We start from the raw sequence: 15,890 nt of genomic DNA on the forward strand, positions 1-15,890 counted from the left end.
ATGACAGTGATCCATGTCAGACTGGGCAGCTCTATTTTTGCTTCAAGTATTTACTGAAAGACAGTTCCCTGTTTTGGAATCTAGTGTTCACTTACATCTTTGGAATTTTTTCAGCTCTCTGCTTTCAAGAACACGGACACCCAACCATCGTCTGCCTTTGGACTGGGAGGACAGCAAACATCAAGCTTTGGGCTCTCAAGTAAGTTCCTGCCCTAAGAACCAGCAGATACAAATGTTTTCTGGAGTTTCTCTGCTGCTGCATTTTTTGAAATGCAGCAGTGGTTTAATATTAATATTACTGGGGTACCCATTGTAATATTTTTTATCAATTCTGTACTTGCAGGCTTTCCTGTGAGCAGCAGCAGTACCAGTGCCAGCAGTTTCTCCTTTAAAGCCAGTTCCAGCCTTATCAGTTCCTCATCGTCTGGAACCAGCCCTGCTGCTGGGGTCTCTTCTGCTGCCGGTAGTGCTCCTGCGTTTGGGGTGACATCCTCTCCCAGTGCACCCCAGCCTGCTGGGTTTGGCAGCCCAGCAGCTCCATCTGCAGCCTCCTTCTCCTTTAAAACAGCTGCAACAGCTGGTGGCTTTGGGACTTCTGGGTTTTCGGGCTTTGGCAGTGCTGCTGCTGTGAACTCTTCCAGCACCACCACTCCGCTCCCAGCCTTCGGAGCCTTTAATGCAGCCACAGCCACTTCTGCCTCACCTTCAAGTGGTGCTTTGTTTGGACAGACTGCCAGTGCCTCTGGACATCACGTCACCTCAGCGTCTGCTGCAGTCACCAGCACCACCGCCTCAGAGAAGTTATTTACACCCAAGAGCGAATTATCAGCTGAAGAGTGGCAACAGTTTGAAGCAAAGGAGTTCACCATTGGAAAGATTCCTCTTAAGCCACCCCCATTAGAACTTTTAAATGCTTATGACCTTTTAAGTTTATTCAGAAGTAACATGTTTTGAATCAAATCAAAGGCTTCCATTTTGTTACTTTTTGTTTCCTCTCTCAAGTGTCTTCTGCAGGAATAAACCCCCCGTTATAAACATTGGAACACTGTATTTTTGTCATTTCTTGGTTATTTTGGATGGACTTTTTACATCTAAGAAATTAAGTGTTGAAACTAAAATGAAATGTTCCCTTCTATATGCTGTCCTGTGAAATTCTGGTGAAACACTGTATAAAAGGGCTGTGTCAAAAGAAAGAATGTTTCAGTCATGTATTCACAGTCTACTGCTAGAAGGAAACAGATGCACTGCAAGATCGGTTGTTGTTGGACAGCCTTGTCTTTTGCCTCTTCAAAGGGTCCGTGCAGCCTTGGACAGTTGTGTTTGGAGAGAGACGGAGGGCTCCTGTGTGGTCTGTACCATGCCAGATGCTTCTGTCCCCCAGGAGTCATTTCCCTGTGCCAGTTGATGCAATTCAGCTGTTGTGAGTAGTTGTGCTTGAGGTCACCATGCCGGTATGAATGTCACACAGCTGGGAGAGGACAGTCCTGAAAGCATTCATCCTGAAGAAAGAGCTTGTGGGTTGCTATTTTGACACCTCTGAGATGAAACTTTGCAAGCAGTTACAAAACTGCCTTTCTGTGAACCTACGGAATTTTGTTGTCAGGTTCTCAAAACTTGATGGGTGCGCATATTAGCAGTACCTTTTCTGAAGTCATGATATTAAGGTATCCATTTTGTTACTAAGATACTCTAAAAGCAGGAGTGGGGAATCTTCCAGAGGATGTCCTAGACTCAGGGATAGTAAGATCTGGTGTTTTCACAAATGGGCGTCTGAGCATCTGAAAAGATGGCAGAGAGCAGTGTGATATGACTTACCTGGCAAGAGACAAGCTATATATTTGGCTGCAGAAGCAGAGATAAGGATAGGATGGAAAAGAAGGCAATAGTATTGCTCTAGGGGGCTCACCAAACTGCAGAAAATAGGCAACAATTTGTTAGACTGAAGAAATCTGCCCCAATATTTGCACTGTGTTTTTTTTTTCCTGTTCATCCTGTTCTGCTTTTGGTATACTTGATTTCAAAGTAGGTTGCAAGTACAAAGGAGGCTAAATAATATCTTCCTTTTAGCTACAATCCTTTCATTTTTCTTAACTTCTCCTTTTTGCAACTGTTTTGCTGTTTGGTATATGGCTGCTCTCCAGAAAGTCATAATATTGTGGTCTGGCATATAAAAACACATATAGGGTGGCATCAGACTCATAGATGTCACTTACTGCACCTTGATTTAGAACAGGAAATATGAGGTGACTATCCAAGCAAAGATATGTAACATGTCCTGATTAGCAGAAAATCTTGGTCTGTGAAATAGGCTAGAACATTTAAGCTCCACATGAGCATTTCAAGTACTTCCCTTGCTTTGATTTATGAGGATTTATGAGTCACTGAAATTCCTGGAGTGTGGTACAAACAACTAATTTGAAGAATGATTTGAAGTTTTTGTTTTCAAGAGATCGTGGATTAATCCCCAGACAGTAGCAGTTGAGACTGGCTGTATACAGGAGAAAAACCCTCCACTGCCCCAGCCGAGGAAGCAACCCAGCATCTAACAAATGCTCTGCCCTTTTTCCTTCCAGTGATACTAGCAGCACTATCATCTCAAAATGTGATTTAGCAGCTGAGAAGGAAAATCAAAAAAGTGAACCTCAGAGAGCATTACAATTATGTCTTAAGAGTTAAGCATTACTGTAGCCATGTGCTCTGTAGTTTCACAATGTGCAGTGGCAAGTGGCATGGTAGCTTTACACTGAATGAAGGAAGATGGACTGCAAATAACCAACTGACTAGATTTAAGCCTCAGAGGATAAGCTAAGGGCATCAGCAACAATAAATTAACCAGAAGGCTGAGGAAAGAAGAGCTTTCACAAATGTGCCTGGGAGGGAAAGGAATATGAAAACCCTATTAATACAGGAGCACTGAAGGGAGATTGATAACTCTGAAATGGTGGAAATCTGTTTAAAAAATATTTGAAATGAGGGACAGTTGAAAATCAATGAGGATGTAATGTGGTAACTGATAAAAGCAAGTAAGAAAATATTTGTGAAATGTGAGCTTACTGCAGCACAGAGGAAGTCCAGGCAATTTGCTGTACTGGTCAGTAAGGGAATCAGCTAATGGAGTTACTACAGTTCTGGTAAGTGATATCACTTACTCAGGTAAGTGATAGAACACAAGGGATGTGATAGTAGACTGAGGAAATAAGATATATTAGTGAGCAGAAGTACTTTGTTAACAGTTACAAATAATTTGAGGAGATTATAAAGACAGATCATCTGGCTTTCAGTAAGGCATTTGATACAGGCATTTAGGAGGTGTCAGATGTTTATGTGACAGTGATTAGGGTTAGCAGTTAATCAGAAACATCTACAAGTGAGTGAACGCTTTTTGTTTCTAGTCCACCTCCCGTGTCCTAATGCAGAGAATAGAGAGAAACTGGGCAATAGTGGAGGAAGAAAGCCACAGGTTGTACTTAGACAATTTAAGTAGATGTCTAATTATATTTGACCTAATAGAAGCCAGCAGCTGAAGGAAGAATCTGGACTACAAGTATTTAGAGAGACAGAGCAAACTGTAGAGTTGAAAGGTGCTGAGAGTAAGTGATATATGAAGTCCTGGTGGTTCAGATCAGTAAAATGTATTTTGAGCTGTAGGAATATCCGACAGCTGCAGTAATGCGCTTAGTTCTGAGCACGCAATTGCCAGAGACCTGCGAGATGACTAGAAGGAGTTTCAGAAAGCAAGCAAAGCCATTGGAAATGAGAATTTAGGAGGGAACTTAAGAGCTGAATAAGTTCTGCTTGGTGAAAGCAGAGACTGTGATATGGAACGACTGTCTTATTGAAAGGGTACCCTCTCAGGAAGGAGGAAACAGGACTTTTTGAGGCATTGTAGTAACCAGAATATTGCGCTACTTCACAGAAGTCTTAGACAGGAAGTTTTCCACCTGGGAAAGTCCTTTTCTACCTCTGTTAAGATCTAGCCAAGCCAAAAATAAAACACTAGAATCAAATCCCTACCTGTCAGGATTAACAGTTCATGTTCTCAGAGATGCAGCAGTCAGAAGAAGTAGATCTGATCCCTTCCCTTTGAACCAAAATACACCAACACTTTTGCAGAGAGTGACAGAGTGCAACGCTGAGCATTTGGGGCAGGGAGCTGTGTGTGCCTGCCATCTCTCCTGGGAATGATTTAGGGGGCTGGCCATAAAGCAGGACCCTCTTTCCACTGAGTTTAAAGAGGCAGATTAGCTCTCTAATACTGGGAGTGAATATGCCTCCTGGTCTTGAAACTCACACTTGCCTTGAAACTCTCACTTGCAATTGCCTGGTTTTCCTGTTAAGAATAGCTAAGTAAAAAAAAAAAACAACCAGAGAGTTGTTCATAGCAGCTCCGCCTTAGGCAATATGCTTGTTTAATCTGCAATGCTGTTGCAAATTTTCGATTTTGTCTGCAGAATAAAGCTAGGCACCTTCTTACAACACGGTGTCACGCAACAGGCTCCTTGGTGGGACTTACCCTCCTGCAAAAGAACAAAAACAGGTCTTAAAATGGAGGGAAGAAGAGCAAGAACAACAAGACAACAATGTCAGCAGGCTGATCAGCATTTTTGTTTGGGTACGCAGATTGCTTTGTTTTTCCTTCACAGCCAGTAGGGTTTGTTCTTACCATGTCACATGAGAGACATAAGAAACAAGTTTTATGCCTTTCCTTTTCTAGTAAGCAGATCTGTTATACTGCTAGTTGCATATTAGTAATCAGAGAAGCGATCTGGTATTTCAAAATACCTGTTGTACCTGAATTTCTGTTTTGCTATGGCAGTGGGTTTTTAGCAAACTAAATGCTGTTTAGTCAACATCAAGTAAGGCTTCTGCAAGTCTTCCACAGAGCCTTATCTTTGCAAATCACATGAAATATGCCCGTTGCATATGCCCTACAAGTAATTAGATTAGGTCTAATTATACAAAATAAATCCACCCTTCTGTGTGAATGAAATGAGCAACATTTGCAGGTGTGCATGTAAAACCACGTCACGTCACTTTTAAACGAAGACTAATGAGGTACAGTTTTGATCTCTGATAGCTTTGCTTTTCTGTCTACCCAGTTCTGTTGTTGTTTTTCTCAGTCTCACAAGCATCTGTGCAGCACTGGCTTGTAATGCACTCTGGTTTTAGAGCACTCTTTATAGGCACATGAGATTTTGTCGTTGTAGTTTACCTCTGCAAGTATGGGCTTCTCTTGAAGTATCTGTAGTGTTGAAATAGAACTAAAATAAGATAAAACTGAAACAGCAGTTTGTAACCATGGGTTGCATTACAAGAAATAAAAAATAAATTAAAAAAAGAAAAGCCTGGTATCACTTACTGTTTCTGTATGATAAATGGACAAAAGATGAGGTGGAGAAGAACCCTCTGTATTCAGTATACATAAACTCTTTGGGCAGAAGAGAGCCTTCAGCATTCTTCCACAGCCTGTGTGTTTGCTCAGAAGCTCCCACAGGGCTGGGGACCAACAGGTCCTTGCAAAGTGAAGCACTAACTCAAACTTCACCCTAGGAGCTTGGCCAAGCATAAAAGAGAGACCCAGCCTGCAGGCAGATCTGCCTGCCTTGAGATAAGGTTGCCTTAAATTTTACTGCAGATCCTCCTGCCTGGAGTCTGCTTCAGACATCTCTGTCTCTATCTAACCTACCTTTCTGGAGACTGATGTCTTTACTCTCTGCCCTGTGTGCCTCCCACTCCCCTCTTTTGCATACAGGGAGTCATGACTCCCTTGACCTCCTCGTGCAGGTTTTGCAGATGAAAATGGCCACCAGAAACCCCTCCTCTCCAGAATTCTGTGCCTCTACCTGAAGCCTACATGGGAATTCACATGATGCCACAATATTCATGATTTGACACCTCCAAGCCACCCCACAAGGAGATGATGAAGCTCCAGCATGACCTGTCTTTCCAGCTGACGCTGTTTCAAGGTTCTGTCTCATCAGTGCCCTTTACTCACATGTTCAAACTCCATATCACCCGATATTTCTAGCAAAATGAATCCAAGTTAACCTTTAATCATCCTCTGTAACCACTGGTCAATTCCACCTGCCTGTTCTTCCCAGAAGCTGCCTCTGCCTGTGCTTCTGAGGAGGACACCTAGAAACTCAGAGGTACTAAAGCTCCCCCTGTGCTCAACAAGAAACTGCTTCTGGTTTTCTAGACACTTGTCTGAAACACATCAGAAGGTTTCTTTTGTCCTAAAGAACAGTGATACAGTGATGTACCTTCCTATTTGGCATATCCTCTAGTTGCCTACCCCTTCAGTAGGGAGCTACAGGGATGGTCTCTGTCCTGAGCTGTGCACTAGGGGCAGAGGTGGCACCACCATTTTGTCATTCATCAGATGTACAACCCTGAAGGAGGTTGTACACCTGAGAAAATGCCTCTGGACCTCCACACAGTAGTGACTGTACTTCATCTGCTAACAGCTGCTCAGTTGTCTGTCTGCTAACAACTGGAGTAACTTTCTCCTATTTTTCCCTTCTGAGCATTGCTGTACAGAGGATGAGGAAAAGAGGAGGAAAAAAGAGGCACAAAATACTCACAAGTTTGGTGAAATACCTGACACTGCCAGAGGAAAAAAACCTGGACACCCTAACTTTTGCTTATATGCTTGAATCACAAGTCCATCCTTCTTTTCATAGCAAAACTACAGAGCAACGACTATCAAAGAGCACAAGCAATGTAAGTCAGTTCTTGCAGAAGGAAATACATCTGGGTGCCGATAATAAGTCCGTACTGAGGTAACCAAGGTATGTTGGACACCTGATGACATATAAGGCTGTCCTATCTGTGCTGAAAAAAACCCTTTTCTTATGTCTTTATCTACTTCCGTTTGGAAAAATACTGGAAAACATTAAAGAAATTAGTAGAGTGTCTCAATATTAAAGATACTACTGGAGAACAAACAAATAAATGCACATAAGACGCTTCATGATCACAGCTGAAATAAACTGGTTCTGGCAGCAAACTTCTACTTAAGTGGTCACTGGACAGATTCCATCCTTACGACGATCTACTTTGAGAAGATTTATTCTTCCAACAATAACAGAAACAGTCACAAACAGAGGGAGTCCTATAAAGTAACTAAAGAGTACATGAGAACAATATGTGGTGTTTTTTTGTTGTTTTAAAACTGTTGGATTGTGTGTAGCTGTAATTTATAGCTATGTATCCAAAATCATTTACTTAGGAGTCTGTATATATTGCAGCACTTGATGTACAGGAAGAGGAAATAAATTGCATTTTACAGAATTCCCACCTCTGACACTGAGCCTGATGATTCACGCATCCCTGGAGGTCAGCCAAGGGACTCAAAAACCATGAAGCCCCAGTGCACACTGCGCATCTTACATGCCCTGCTCAGCTCTCACAGACCCTCAGTGTGGACACATCTCTAGAAAAGATGCCCCAGGGCTGTGATGCTGGCTGTTAGCCATCTAAAAATTTCCCTACGTAAGCAGGACTCCCAAATACCAATTTGAGTTTCTGATGTAGTGCACAGGAGTTAGAAAACTGCTGAGGTTCAATGCATGATATTTCTAGTTTATATTCAAACCACTCAATTTTAACAGTTTTCCTAAAAAAAACCGCATGGTTTTGATTATACTGCCTGATCATCTGTCTGTGATTCCTTCTGCACCAGTCTCCTCTCTGTGGCACGTAGGTGTCTCCGAGATTTGTGTCTTGGATCACCAAAGTGTTACTCCAATCACATAAAAAAAGGTGTAACTATGTTTCTTATTCTCTGCTGCCACACTCTTCCTGCCTCCTAACTGTTGTTATTTGTATTGGCCAAACTGGCAGCCACCAGAGATTACCTGCTGGCCCTATGGCTACCACAAGAGCCTGAGTTAATACAAGAGCAATCTTTGCTTACAATTAATGAATTGTATAGATAATAGGCAAGTACTAAGTAGGATTGTGTTTCCCAGGGCACCAAAGCTGGCTCGGTAGAAGACTGGCTGAGCCAAGGCCATACCGTAGAATCACAAGAGCACATGAAAACACTCCAGCAATGCTGGTGCTTGGCTACCTGGCTGATCATTATATGGTCATGAAATGCTTAGCACAAAGCAGTGATAGTTGATTATGCCTGCTAAATACTGCTGTGGTACTAACACTAAGTGGTTCTATTTGCAAGTCTGTTTTGCCAGTTCTTAATTGCAGTGAAACTTGGGAAGATATAAACATCAAAGGAACCCTTTTAGCTAACCAGATAAGTCTTGTCTTTATTCCTCTGACCTTTTAAAATTTCTCACCCTATTCAATTTGAAAACCTGCTGTAGGCTATTAGAATTTAAATTAATACATGCTTATTTGGAGACTGTAAAGGTAAATGAAAGGTTACATACACTGGTACAAAATTGCTTCCTTTCAATGGTTTGCAGGTACATAAGAAATAGCATTAAATACCCTTCTGGTCTCCCAGATTGTTCTTTATAATCGCCCAGGCTAGTAATTTTTTAACTGAATTTAAAATCTCTGCTTAAAGATTGCGATGTATCTTGAAGATGTATCTGCCTGCTCTCAGTACTATTTCTGTAAATTGTTACTAGCAAAAAACGTGTCCATCCCTTTTTTCACAAAACCTTCTGCAAAAGCATTAGAGGACTGACTTCTAAAACAACAAGAGAGTTGGGATTAGGAAAGGAACTTAATCAAAGGTCACTAGTGGGAAACAGACTCTTACAGACATTACTATGGCCCTTACAGCCATTTAAATGGCCCTAAAGTGAGACGTAGCAAAAGAACCCGTTCAACAAGAATGCAATGAGTAGGGATAGAGTCCCTTTTAAATTGCCTGCTTTGTCTTAGTCTATATTTGCTCTTATTTAAATAGCAAATAGTTCCCATTTATGTTCCAACCAGAAAGAGCTCTTAAGAACCAAAGCCTTTCTTGTGTATCACAGATGCTTGTTTTAAGGAGAAGCCATCTCAAAGCTCTGGATGACTTGGTTGGTCCCCACCCAGCAGGAAATCTTCTTTCTTCTGTTGTAAATAACTGGAAAGTTTTTTTTTTTCAATTTAAAAATAGTATCTATTACAAATATATTCTGTGAGAGAGTTCTGTGTAATCCGAAAACACATGAAAAGCGTTCAAATACTATAGGAATGAAAACTATAAAACACATTGTAGATCAATAAAAGACAGATTTTGCAAGTCCCTCTGCTTTCAGTACACAGTTGTGATAAGAGTCAGGTTCTGTAATGTGAGCGAAGATTTCCATGAGATTGTATTTTCTGGAGCTTTTAATTTCCATCCGCATGAACACACCATGCTGAAGCTTGCTAACAAATGTCACTTGAAGTCCAAAGCTTGTCACTATAGAGCAGGGTAAATATCCTCCCTGGGCTTTTCAGGACACTCAAGTAATGTCCTTAAGCCTTGCTACATTTGACTTCAAATATTTCATAATGCAGTTTGTTCTTACTTTTTTATTTAAAGTTGCTGTGGTTCTAAGAGCCTCAGAGACCTGGCAGACGATTCTTAACTAAACACTTTGTGATTTACATACAGTGTTCTGTTTCCACTGAATTTAGATAGCTAGAAACATTTTAGCTACTTAAACAAAGGAGCAGTCGTCAGTGTCATGTCTATCCCAGGGAGACTGTATTAGCTCCTGGGAAGACCATGCTGGGCTATCCAGAGGGAAGGGGAGCTGCTTTACGATGTTTCGGTGGGCTGCTCACCGAAATAAAATGGCACCTTCAATCACTTTCTTTCAGAATCTTCCCATTTCATACGAATTAAAAAAATAAATCAAAGTTGCCTTCAAATGTTTTCAGTCACTGCAAGTACATCTTTAACAGGGTATTGGTGCTAGGGGGATATGCAGGGTCAGAAATACACTGCCATTCCTCAGCACAGTGGGCAGAGCGCTAATGGTGGTCATTGATATCTGCATATACAGTTGCACAATATTTTACATATTGTTGTACTTGCAGTGCTCATTTTGCTTAAAGTATTACTAACTCTCCCTTCTCTTGATTCTTCTACCTTACTAGTAGAAAGCAAAGTAAATTATTTACCCAAGGAGCAGAGTGCCAAAGAAGTCGCCTTCTTTGTATTCATGTATCTTTTTTGCAGCTGCAGATGATGTTTGGAACACCCCACCTCACTGTGCTCTCTTGTTTGCACACCTGAGATGGAGAGGATGATGAAGAATCCTGTCTTGCAGACCCTCTGCAAAGCAGCCCAAGATAGTAGTTATGCTTTGAACATTTTTCTTCTGAAAATTCTCTTTCCCTTCTCTCCTAAGTCACCTGGCCCTGAGCACCTACCATGAAGCTTTCTACAATGCTTCAGTTAGATGAGGAGATAGGCATCGTAACTCCCTTTTGTGCTGCTAAGACACAACCAAAAAATTAAAGCAAATAAACTGATCTCACTATTGCGATAGTTCATCTGTGGTTCTATGAGAAAATTTTGAGATGTCTTATCAGGTAAAGACATCTACCAGAACCCAGAGCTGAATTTCTTCTGAGGAACTGGTGGAAACCATATCCATGCAAAATACTGGTCTGAAAAGAGGCTGCTGCTGACAGTGTTCCAGCCCTGTGACATGATGCCTCAGCAATGCTCTCTACTTGTAGAACCATGGAACCAATTAGCTTGGAAAACACCTTTGAGATCATCAAGACCAGTGTTTAACCCAGCACTGCCAAGCCACTTCTCACTCCACTGCCAAGCAGCAACACCATCGCAGCAAAGGGCATCAATTGGCATTTTCACTGGGAGGCTCTTTTTTGCTGATCAGTGACCTCCAGCTGAGTTTTGCTACTCAGAAGATTACTTCTGCCTAAAAATGTAAACATCTTTATGTTCAAAGTAAAAGTATTTGGGCACAGAAGGGGAAGAGAACATTAAGTGTGTATCTGGGTGAAATCTAGTAATTAAGCTGTCAAAATAGGTAAACAGTTTAATCGTTTGCTCCCAGTTTTAGACTTTTGAGTTTCATCCCAGACAAAAAACAGCATGGCAAGGTAAAGAAGATCTGACTTCCCATTATATTCTAAATAAAACAAATATAGCTGTTTGGGCTATAAACTACATTTCCTAACTTTCATCAATGTCTTGATTAAACTTCTCGGTTTGAATAAAGTTCAAGTACATGGACATTTATTAGTAATTAATCTGCCCTCAGCACCCATACATTGTAGTTTTTATTTGTTATCAGAATATCCATGGAAATTCTACTGTTAAGAAAATTGCTCACTGAAGAATTATTTGCAGCTTGGGTTTCCTTGGCCTCTATGTCTTAGCAAATACTTACTTTTCTTATGTTTTTATTTTTCATTCTACAACACACCATTCAATAACCAGTTTTGTATTCAAAAGTTATTTTGTATTTTGTAAGAACAGAAGAACTAGATTTTCTGAAATGTAGCAAACAATTGGGAACGAAAAGATCAAATTATATCTATTTTCATTTCATCATTTTATTCTTATTTTATAAAAACATATTATTTTGCCTTAATTTGAACACCACTCACCACAACTGCAGGATGAAAAATCAATGTAAATTTATAGAGGTTTAAATGTAAAATCTGTTTTTCTCCTCTTCACTTACACTTCTCATTTATTTAGTTTTTCTGCAGGACTATTCCATTTTTTTATACTTTGATGTCAGATACTTACAGTACAGGATTAAATTCAGACTGTTCAGATTGGATATAATATTCCTTACTGAGAAGAATGTCAACTACCACACATTGGATCTAAATTTTTTTTAATAACTGTTTGACTTCTTTCCATGTACAGCAGAACTGAACCTTTTGCAGTCTGAATCATTTGCAGTGAAACCTCTTATATTAGGCACTAAAGAGCTTTCTCTTCCTCCCAGGCCACTGGGTACAGTAGTGCTCTGATAAACCAGCTGCAATTAAGCAGTGTGGCTGAGGGAAGATTTGTTAAGCTATTTTGCTCTTTTAGGGGAGATAGTTTAAATTATAGATCTAAGAAGCAAATATTTCTATTACATGGTGCACACACATTTTCTGTAATGATTCTTGTCATGTTATATAGTATTTCTTGTGCAGAGCTCATAGATCTGGTGATCAGTGCTAGACACACGCTAGACAGATTTTACCCACAGTATTTCACTTAAGCCCAGGATTGCAAGTAGGCTGCTGTATTAAATCAATTTTTTGGTTCTCACACAGTAAAGCCATGTTAGATTTCCCAGTACTGGCACAGAAAGCTGAAATAAAATAACCATATTCCCGTGTAGATTTAGAACAGAACCAGTGCAAATTTACTGCTCCAATCATATAAATAGAGGATATTGGTATTTAAGATGAATTCAGAAGACTAACTCTTATATATTTAATGTATTTCCTTGCCCACATGTGATCAGAACTGTTAAAGATTATTATGTAATGCCTTTGGGATAAGGACATTAAAAATATACTTCTGTCCCAGTGAAAAAGCAGTTCCTGTTGAAGTTTCCACAAGCAGGAGTCCGTGCAGCCATGGGCCAGGGCAGTAACCCTGCCAAAATGCTGATTTGGGGGCTGCACAGCCGCATTACCAGTGTCCTCCTCTGCCCTGCCAGTGCTCTATTGTGGCATCAGGGCCTGATCCTGCCACCTGTTACTCTGCAGCAGCCAAAGACGAGTCAATGTGGTGATGGATGTGTGGGAATGGGCAAGTTACAGCACAGCCAGACTGTTCCTCTAGTGCCTCACTTGTTAACCCACAGCCCCAGAAAGCCATGACCAGTCTGTGCAAGTGGCAGCAGGCAAACTTGGAAAAACCCAACCCAAACCAAACCCCATATGACCTTTTTCCTTCTATTTCCCTCTAGGACTTCAAATGAGTCTTCCTCAATGCTGTCAGCCACAGAAGGCAGATCCAGGTGGATTTAAATCCTAGGGTGACACCAACATACCACTAGGAGCACAATAGCTCCACTAGCCCAGATTTTGCCTTCCTTTTATGCCATAAATGTTACTAAATTGGGCTTCTACATAGAAAGCTGGTTGCTATGTAATATAATAATCTTTTTTCTCCTGTCTCTATTGCCTGTATATTCACTGCTGGGCCCAACCTCTGTGGAAGAGACTACTCTCTGAATTACTGCCATGAGTCAGTGGGAATACAGTGCAAAAATGCAGCATTTTGCCCACTTTTTTGATGTTAACACATTAAAGAGTATGTTATGCTGAAGTTCAGCTGCCAGCTTTTTCATTAATTCTGAGTCCTATTTCAGGGAAATGTGGAGGTTAATTTCAAGCAGTCAAGGCAATTTCACTGGACCATAAAACAACTGAGCTTGTGTGGTGAACTCATAACCATAGCCCATAATAAGTGAAACATGGCATATACAGGGTAATAAGATACAATTGAGTACATTCAGTTTACCTTGTTTCTTAGAAAAGTTTTAAAGGAGCTTTACCTGTGAGACTACTTCTCCTTCGGTGTCCTCTCACTGAAGTAATTACATAGCAGATGTTCAGATGTTCTTCTTAACTATATTCACTTTGACAGGTCACCTTTTTGTTTGAGGTTTACTGATTTTATTGTTTCTGGATCGCTTTTTTTGAAGAACTTTTTCTTCTTTTCCTAGCCAAAATATCAACGAATATCTTTAGATATCTTTAGAGAAAAGAACTTTTCAGCAAAAATTTGATTGCTCTCTTGAGCTGAATGATACCAAAATCTAATACCTCTGGGCAACAGGGAGGCCCAAATTGATTTCATTATAATATGATGCAAAATATGGGTCTCATGCCGCAATAATCATGTATCTTCACAGCATTATCTGCTCTTCTGATTGGAAGAGGTCTGTGTCTTGATGAATCATGGTGACTCTAAACCACATCATTAACAATTCAGTAAATCAATATGAGAAAAGTAGTAGAGTAAAACCAATGTTCAGATTGTAATTTAACTGTGGCAGCTGTAACACTGAAAGTGTTGCACATGGAGCAAGCCAGAAGCTTACAGAGGCTTTGGAAGACTGCGGGCTACCACCACAGAGCACTGGGATTATCAGGATAGCTACATCTCCTCCTTCACTGTCATCATAGTTAAAAAACCCCAACCAGCCTACCTAGAGATACTGAACAAACTTGCTTTTTTACACACCTCTAAAAAAAAAGTGTGTGGTGCAGTCTGAGGGTCAGTATCTGTTCTCGTGCTTTGTCCTCAGCTGCTGGTCATCTGCACGAATTAGCACTTCCATGAGCAAGGAAGCCAAGTCCACCTGTGCAGGATGAGTGGACTGGGGCACTCTGTGGGTTTGAATCTCAAGGCTGAGCTCTTGTGGGAATTTGCTGCTGTCGAATTCTGCAGATGTTTTCTTGGATTCCCCTATCTTCCCCACGAGGTACTTTCATGAAGCATTTTGGGGCACTGTCACACACATGGCTATGACTAAGCAGAGAGTTTAGCATTTGTAGGGAGGGACCAGTGAGAGACTCCCCTAAAAAAGCAGAGAGCTGGCATGCTCATTCGAGCCTTCCCTTAAGAGGAAGTCAGGCCAAAAATAAGTTGTATCACAAAAAAATCTAAACCTCCCCTGGTGCCTCTTAAGCCCATTTCTTCTTATCCAGTTGGTTGTTACCTGGAAGAAGAGACTGATCCTCACCTCACTACAACCTCCTTTCAAGTAGTTGTAGAGAGTGATAAAGTCACCCCTGGGCCTCCTTTTCTCCAGGCTAAACAACCCCAGCTTCCTCAGACATGCTGTGGTCATTCTGTGTTCCTGTACTGTCACCAAATGCCAAGTTTGGAAACGATCTTTAGATTGCAAACAATTTTAGATTGGATATTAGGAAAAATTTCTACACAGAAAGGGTTGTCAAGCATTGGAACAGGCTGCCTAGGGAAGTGATCAAGTCACCATTCTGGGAGAAATTTAAAAGACATGTAGATGTGGCACTTGGGGACATGGTGGACTTGGTAGTGCTGAGTTAATGGTTGGACTCAATGATTTTACAGGTCTATTCCAACCTAAAAATTCTATGATTATATGATTCTATGACCAATTCCAACACAGGAATTTGTAGAAATGTATGACTGCAAGGTAATACCTTCCCATAAAAAATGGTAAAATGCACAGCTTTAGCTACTACAAAAGCAAAAAATAAAGGTACTAGCATTACTAAAAGCCTCTTTGATCAGTAGCAAGGGTTAATGCATTTTTTAGTGATAAACTGAGACTGATGATACCAGAAACTGATCAGGAGGGTTTTTTTCTGGTACAACAAGAACTGCAGACTACTGAGGCAGCTTTGTTTACATGTTCAGTTCAGTCAGCTGATGGCCATTGTCCCATGTGAAGTGAGACACAGATGATTTCTTCCCAGAAAGGGAGTTTGTCCAGCCTTAAGTAGAGTTCCCTTGAAAGAACACTGGTAATGGCAGACAGCATTTACCTAAACATACCTGGTTGCCAAAACAAGATTGTCTCATTTTCCTTTGCTATCTTGGCTAAAAGCCAAGTTCATTCTTCAAATCCCTTCTTTTTTTTTTTCTCTCTTCTTCTTTTTTTCCTTTCCATTTTTTTTCCTTTTTTTTTTAAGTTCTAGTGAGCAGTGATTAACAATTCCTGTATTCATGTTGCATTGATGGCAGTGTGATAGCAGTGTGAGCATGCCAGCTCTGTCAGTCTGGACATGCAGGTACATATGCTGTGTTCACACCCTGTCATCTGACAGGCCTTCAGGTAGCAGAGATGTGTATCTCCTCAATGAGATTTAATAACTGAGGCACTAAAGCTGTGAGATACCAAGCACTTCCTGCCCACGCACTTCTTTGTCAGATGAAGCCCTAAATCTCCCTGAATGTGTGTTTCTTTGCTAGGAGAATGTTTAGGGTATATTTTAAACCTTTTCTCCTTTGT

The 15,890-nt window shown here is 40.8% G+C and overlaps 1 protein-coding gene and 1 long non-coding RNA gene across 3 annotated transcripts in view; one reads left to right on the forward strand and one right to left on the reverse strand.

Moving 5' to 3' along the window:
- LOC108501700 (nucleoporin-like protein 2) overlaps positions 1 to 1,118 on the forward strand; it is a 6,614-nt gene extending 5,496 nt beyond the window's left edge. The window contains exons 6-7 of the mRNA XM_017823848.1: positions 115 to 199; positions 344 to 1,118. Of these exons, the coding sequence (XP_017679337.1) occupies positions 115 to 199; positions 344 to 954 (696 nt within the window). The 3' untranslated portion in view covers positions 955 to 1,118. The remainder of the gene's footprint in view (positions 1 to 114; positions 200 to 343) is intronic.
- Positions 1,119 to 10,112: 8,994 nt separating this feature from the next.
- Positions 10,113 to 10,611, reverse strand: LOC108501696. 2 transcript variants are annotated; one of them, XR_001876260.1, is made up of 3 exons: positions 10,500 to 10,611; positions 10,324 to 10,388; positions 10,113 to 10,225 (listed from the first exon to the last, which is right to left on the reverse strand). It is a non-coding gene; the product is annotated as an uncharacterized LOC108501696 (long non-coding RNA). The 2 variants fall into 2 exon arrangements; XR_001876261.1 differs by having other exon boundaries at positions 10,324 to 10,385; positions 10,500 to 10,592.
- Positions 10,612 to 15,890: the final 5,279 nt, after the last annotated feature.

The sequence above is a fragment of the Lepidothrix coronata genome, unplaced genomic scaffold (assembly GCF_001604755.1).
Source record: "Lepidothrix coronata isolate B3197 unplaced genomic scaffold, Lepidothrix_coronata-1.0 Scaffold106, whole genome shotgun sequence".
NCBI lineage: Eukaryota > Metazoa > Chordata > Aves > Passeriformes > Pipridae > Lepidothrix > Lepidothrix coronata.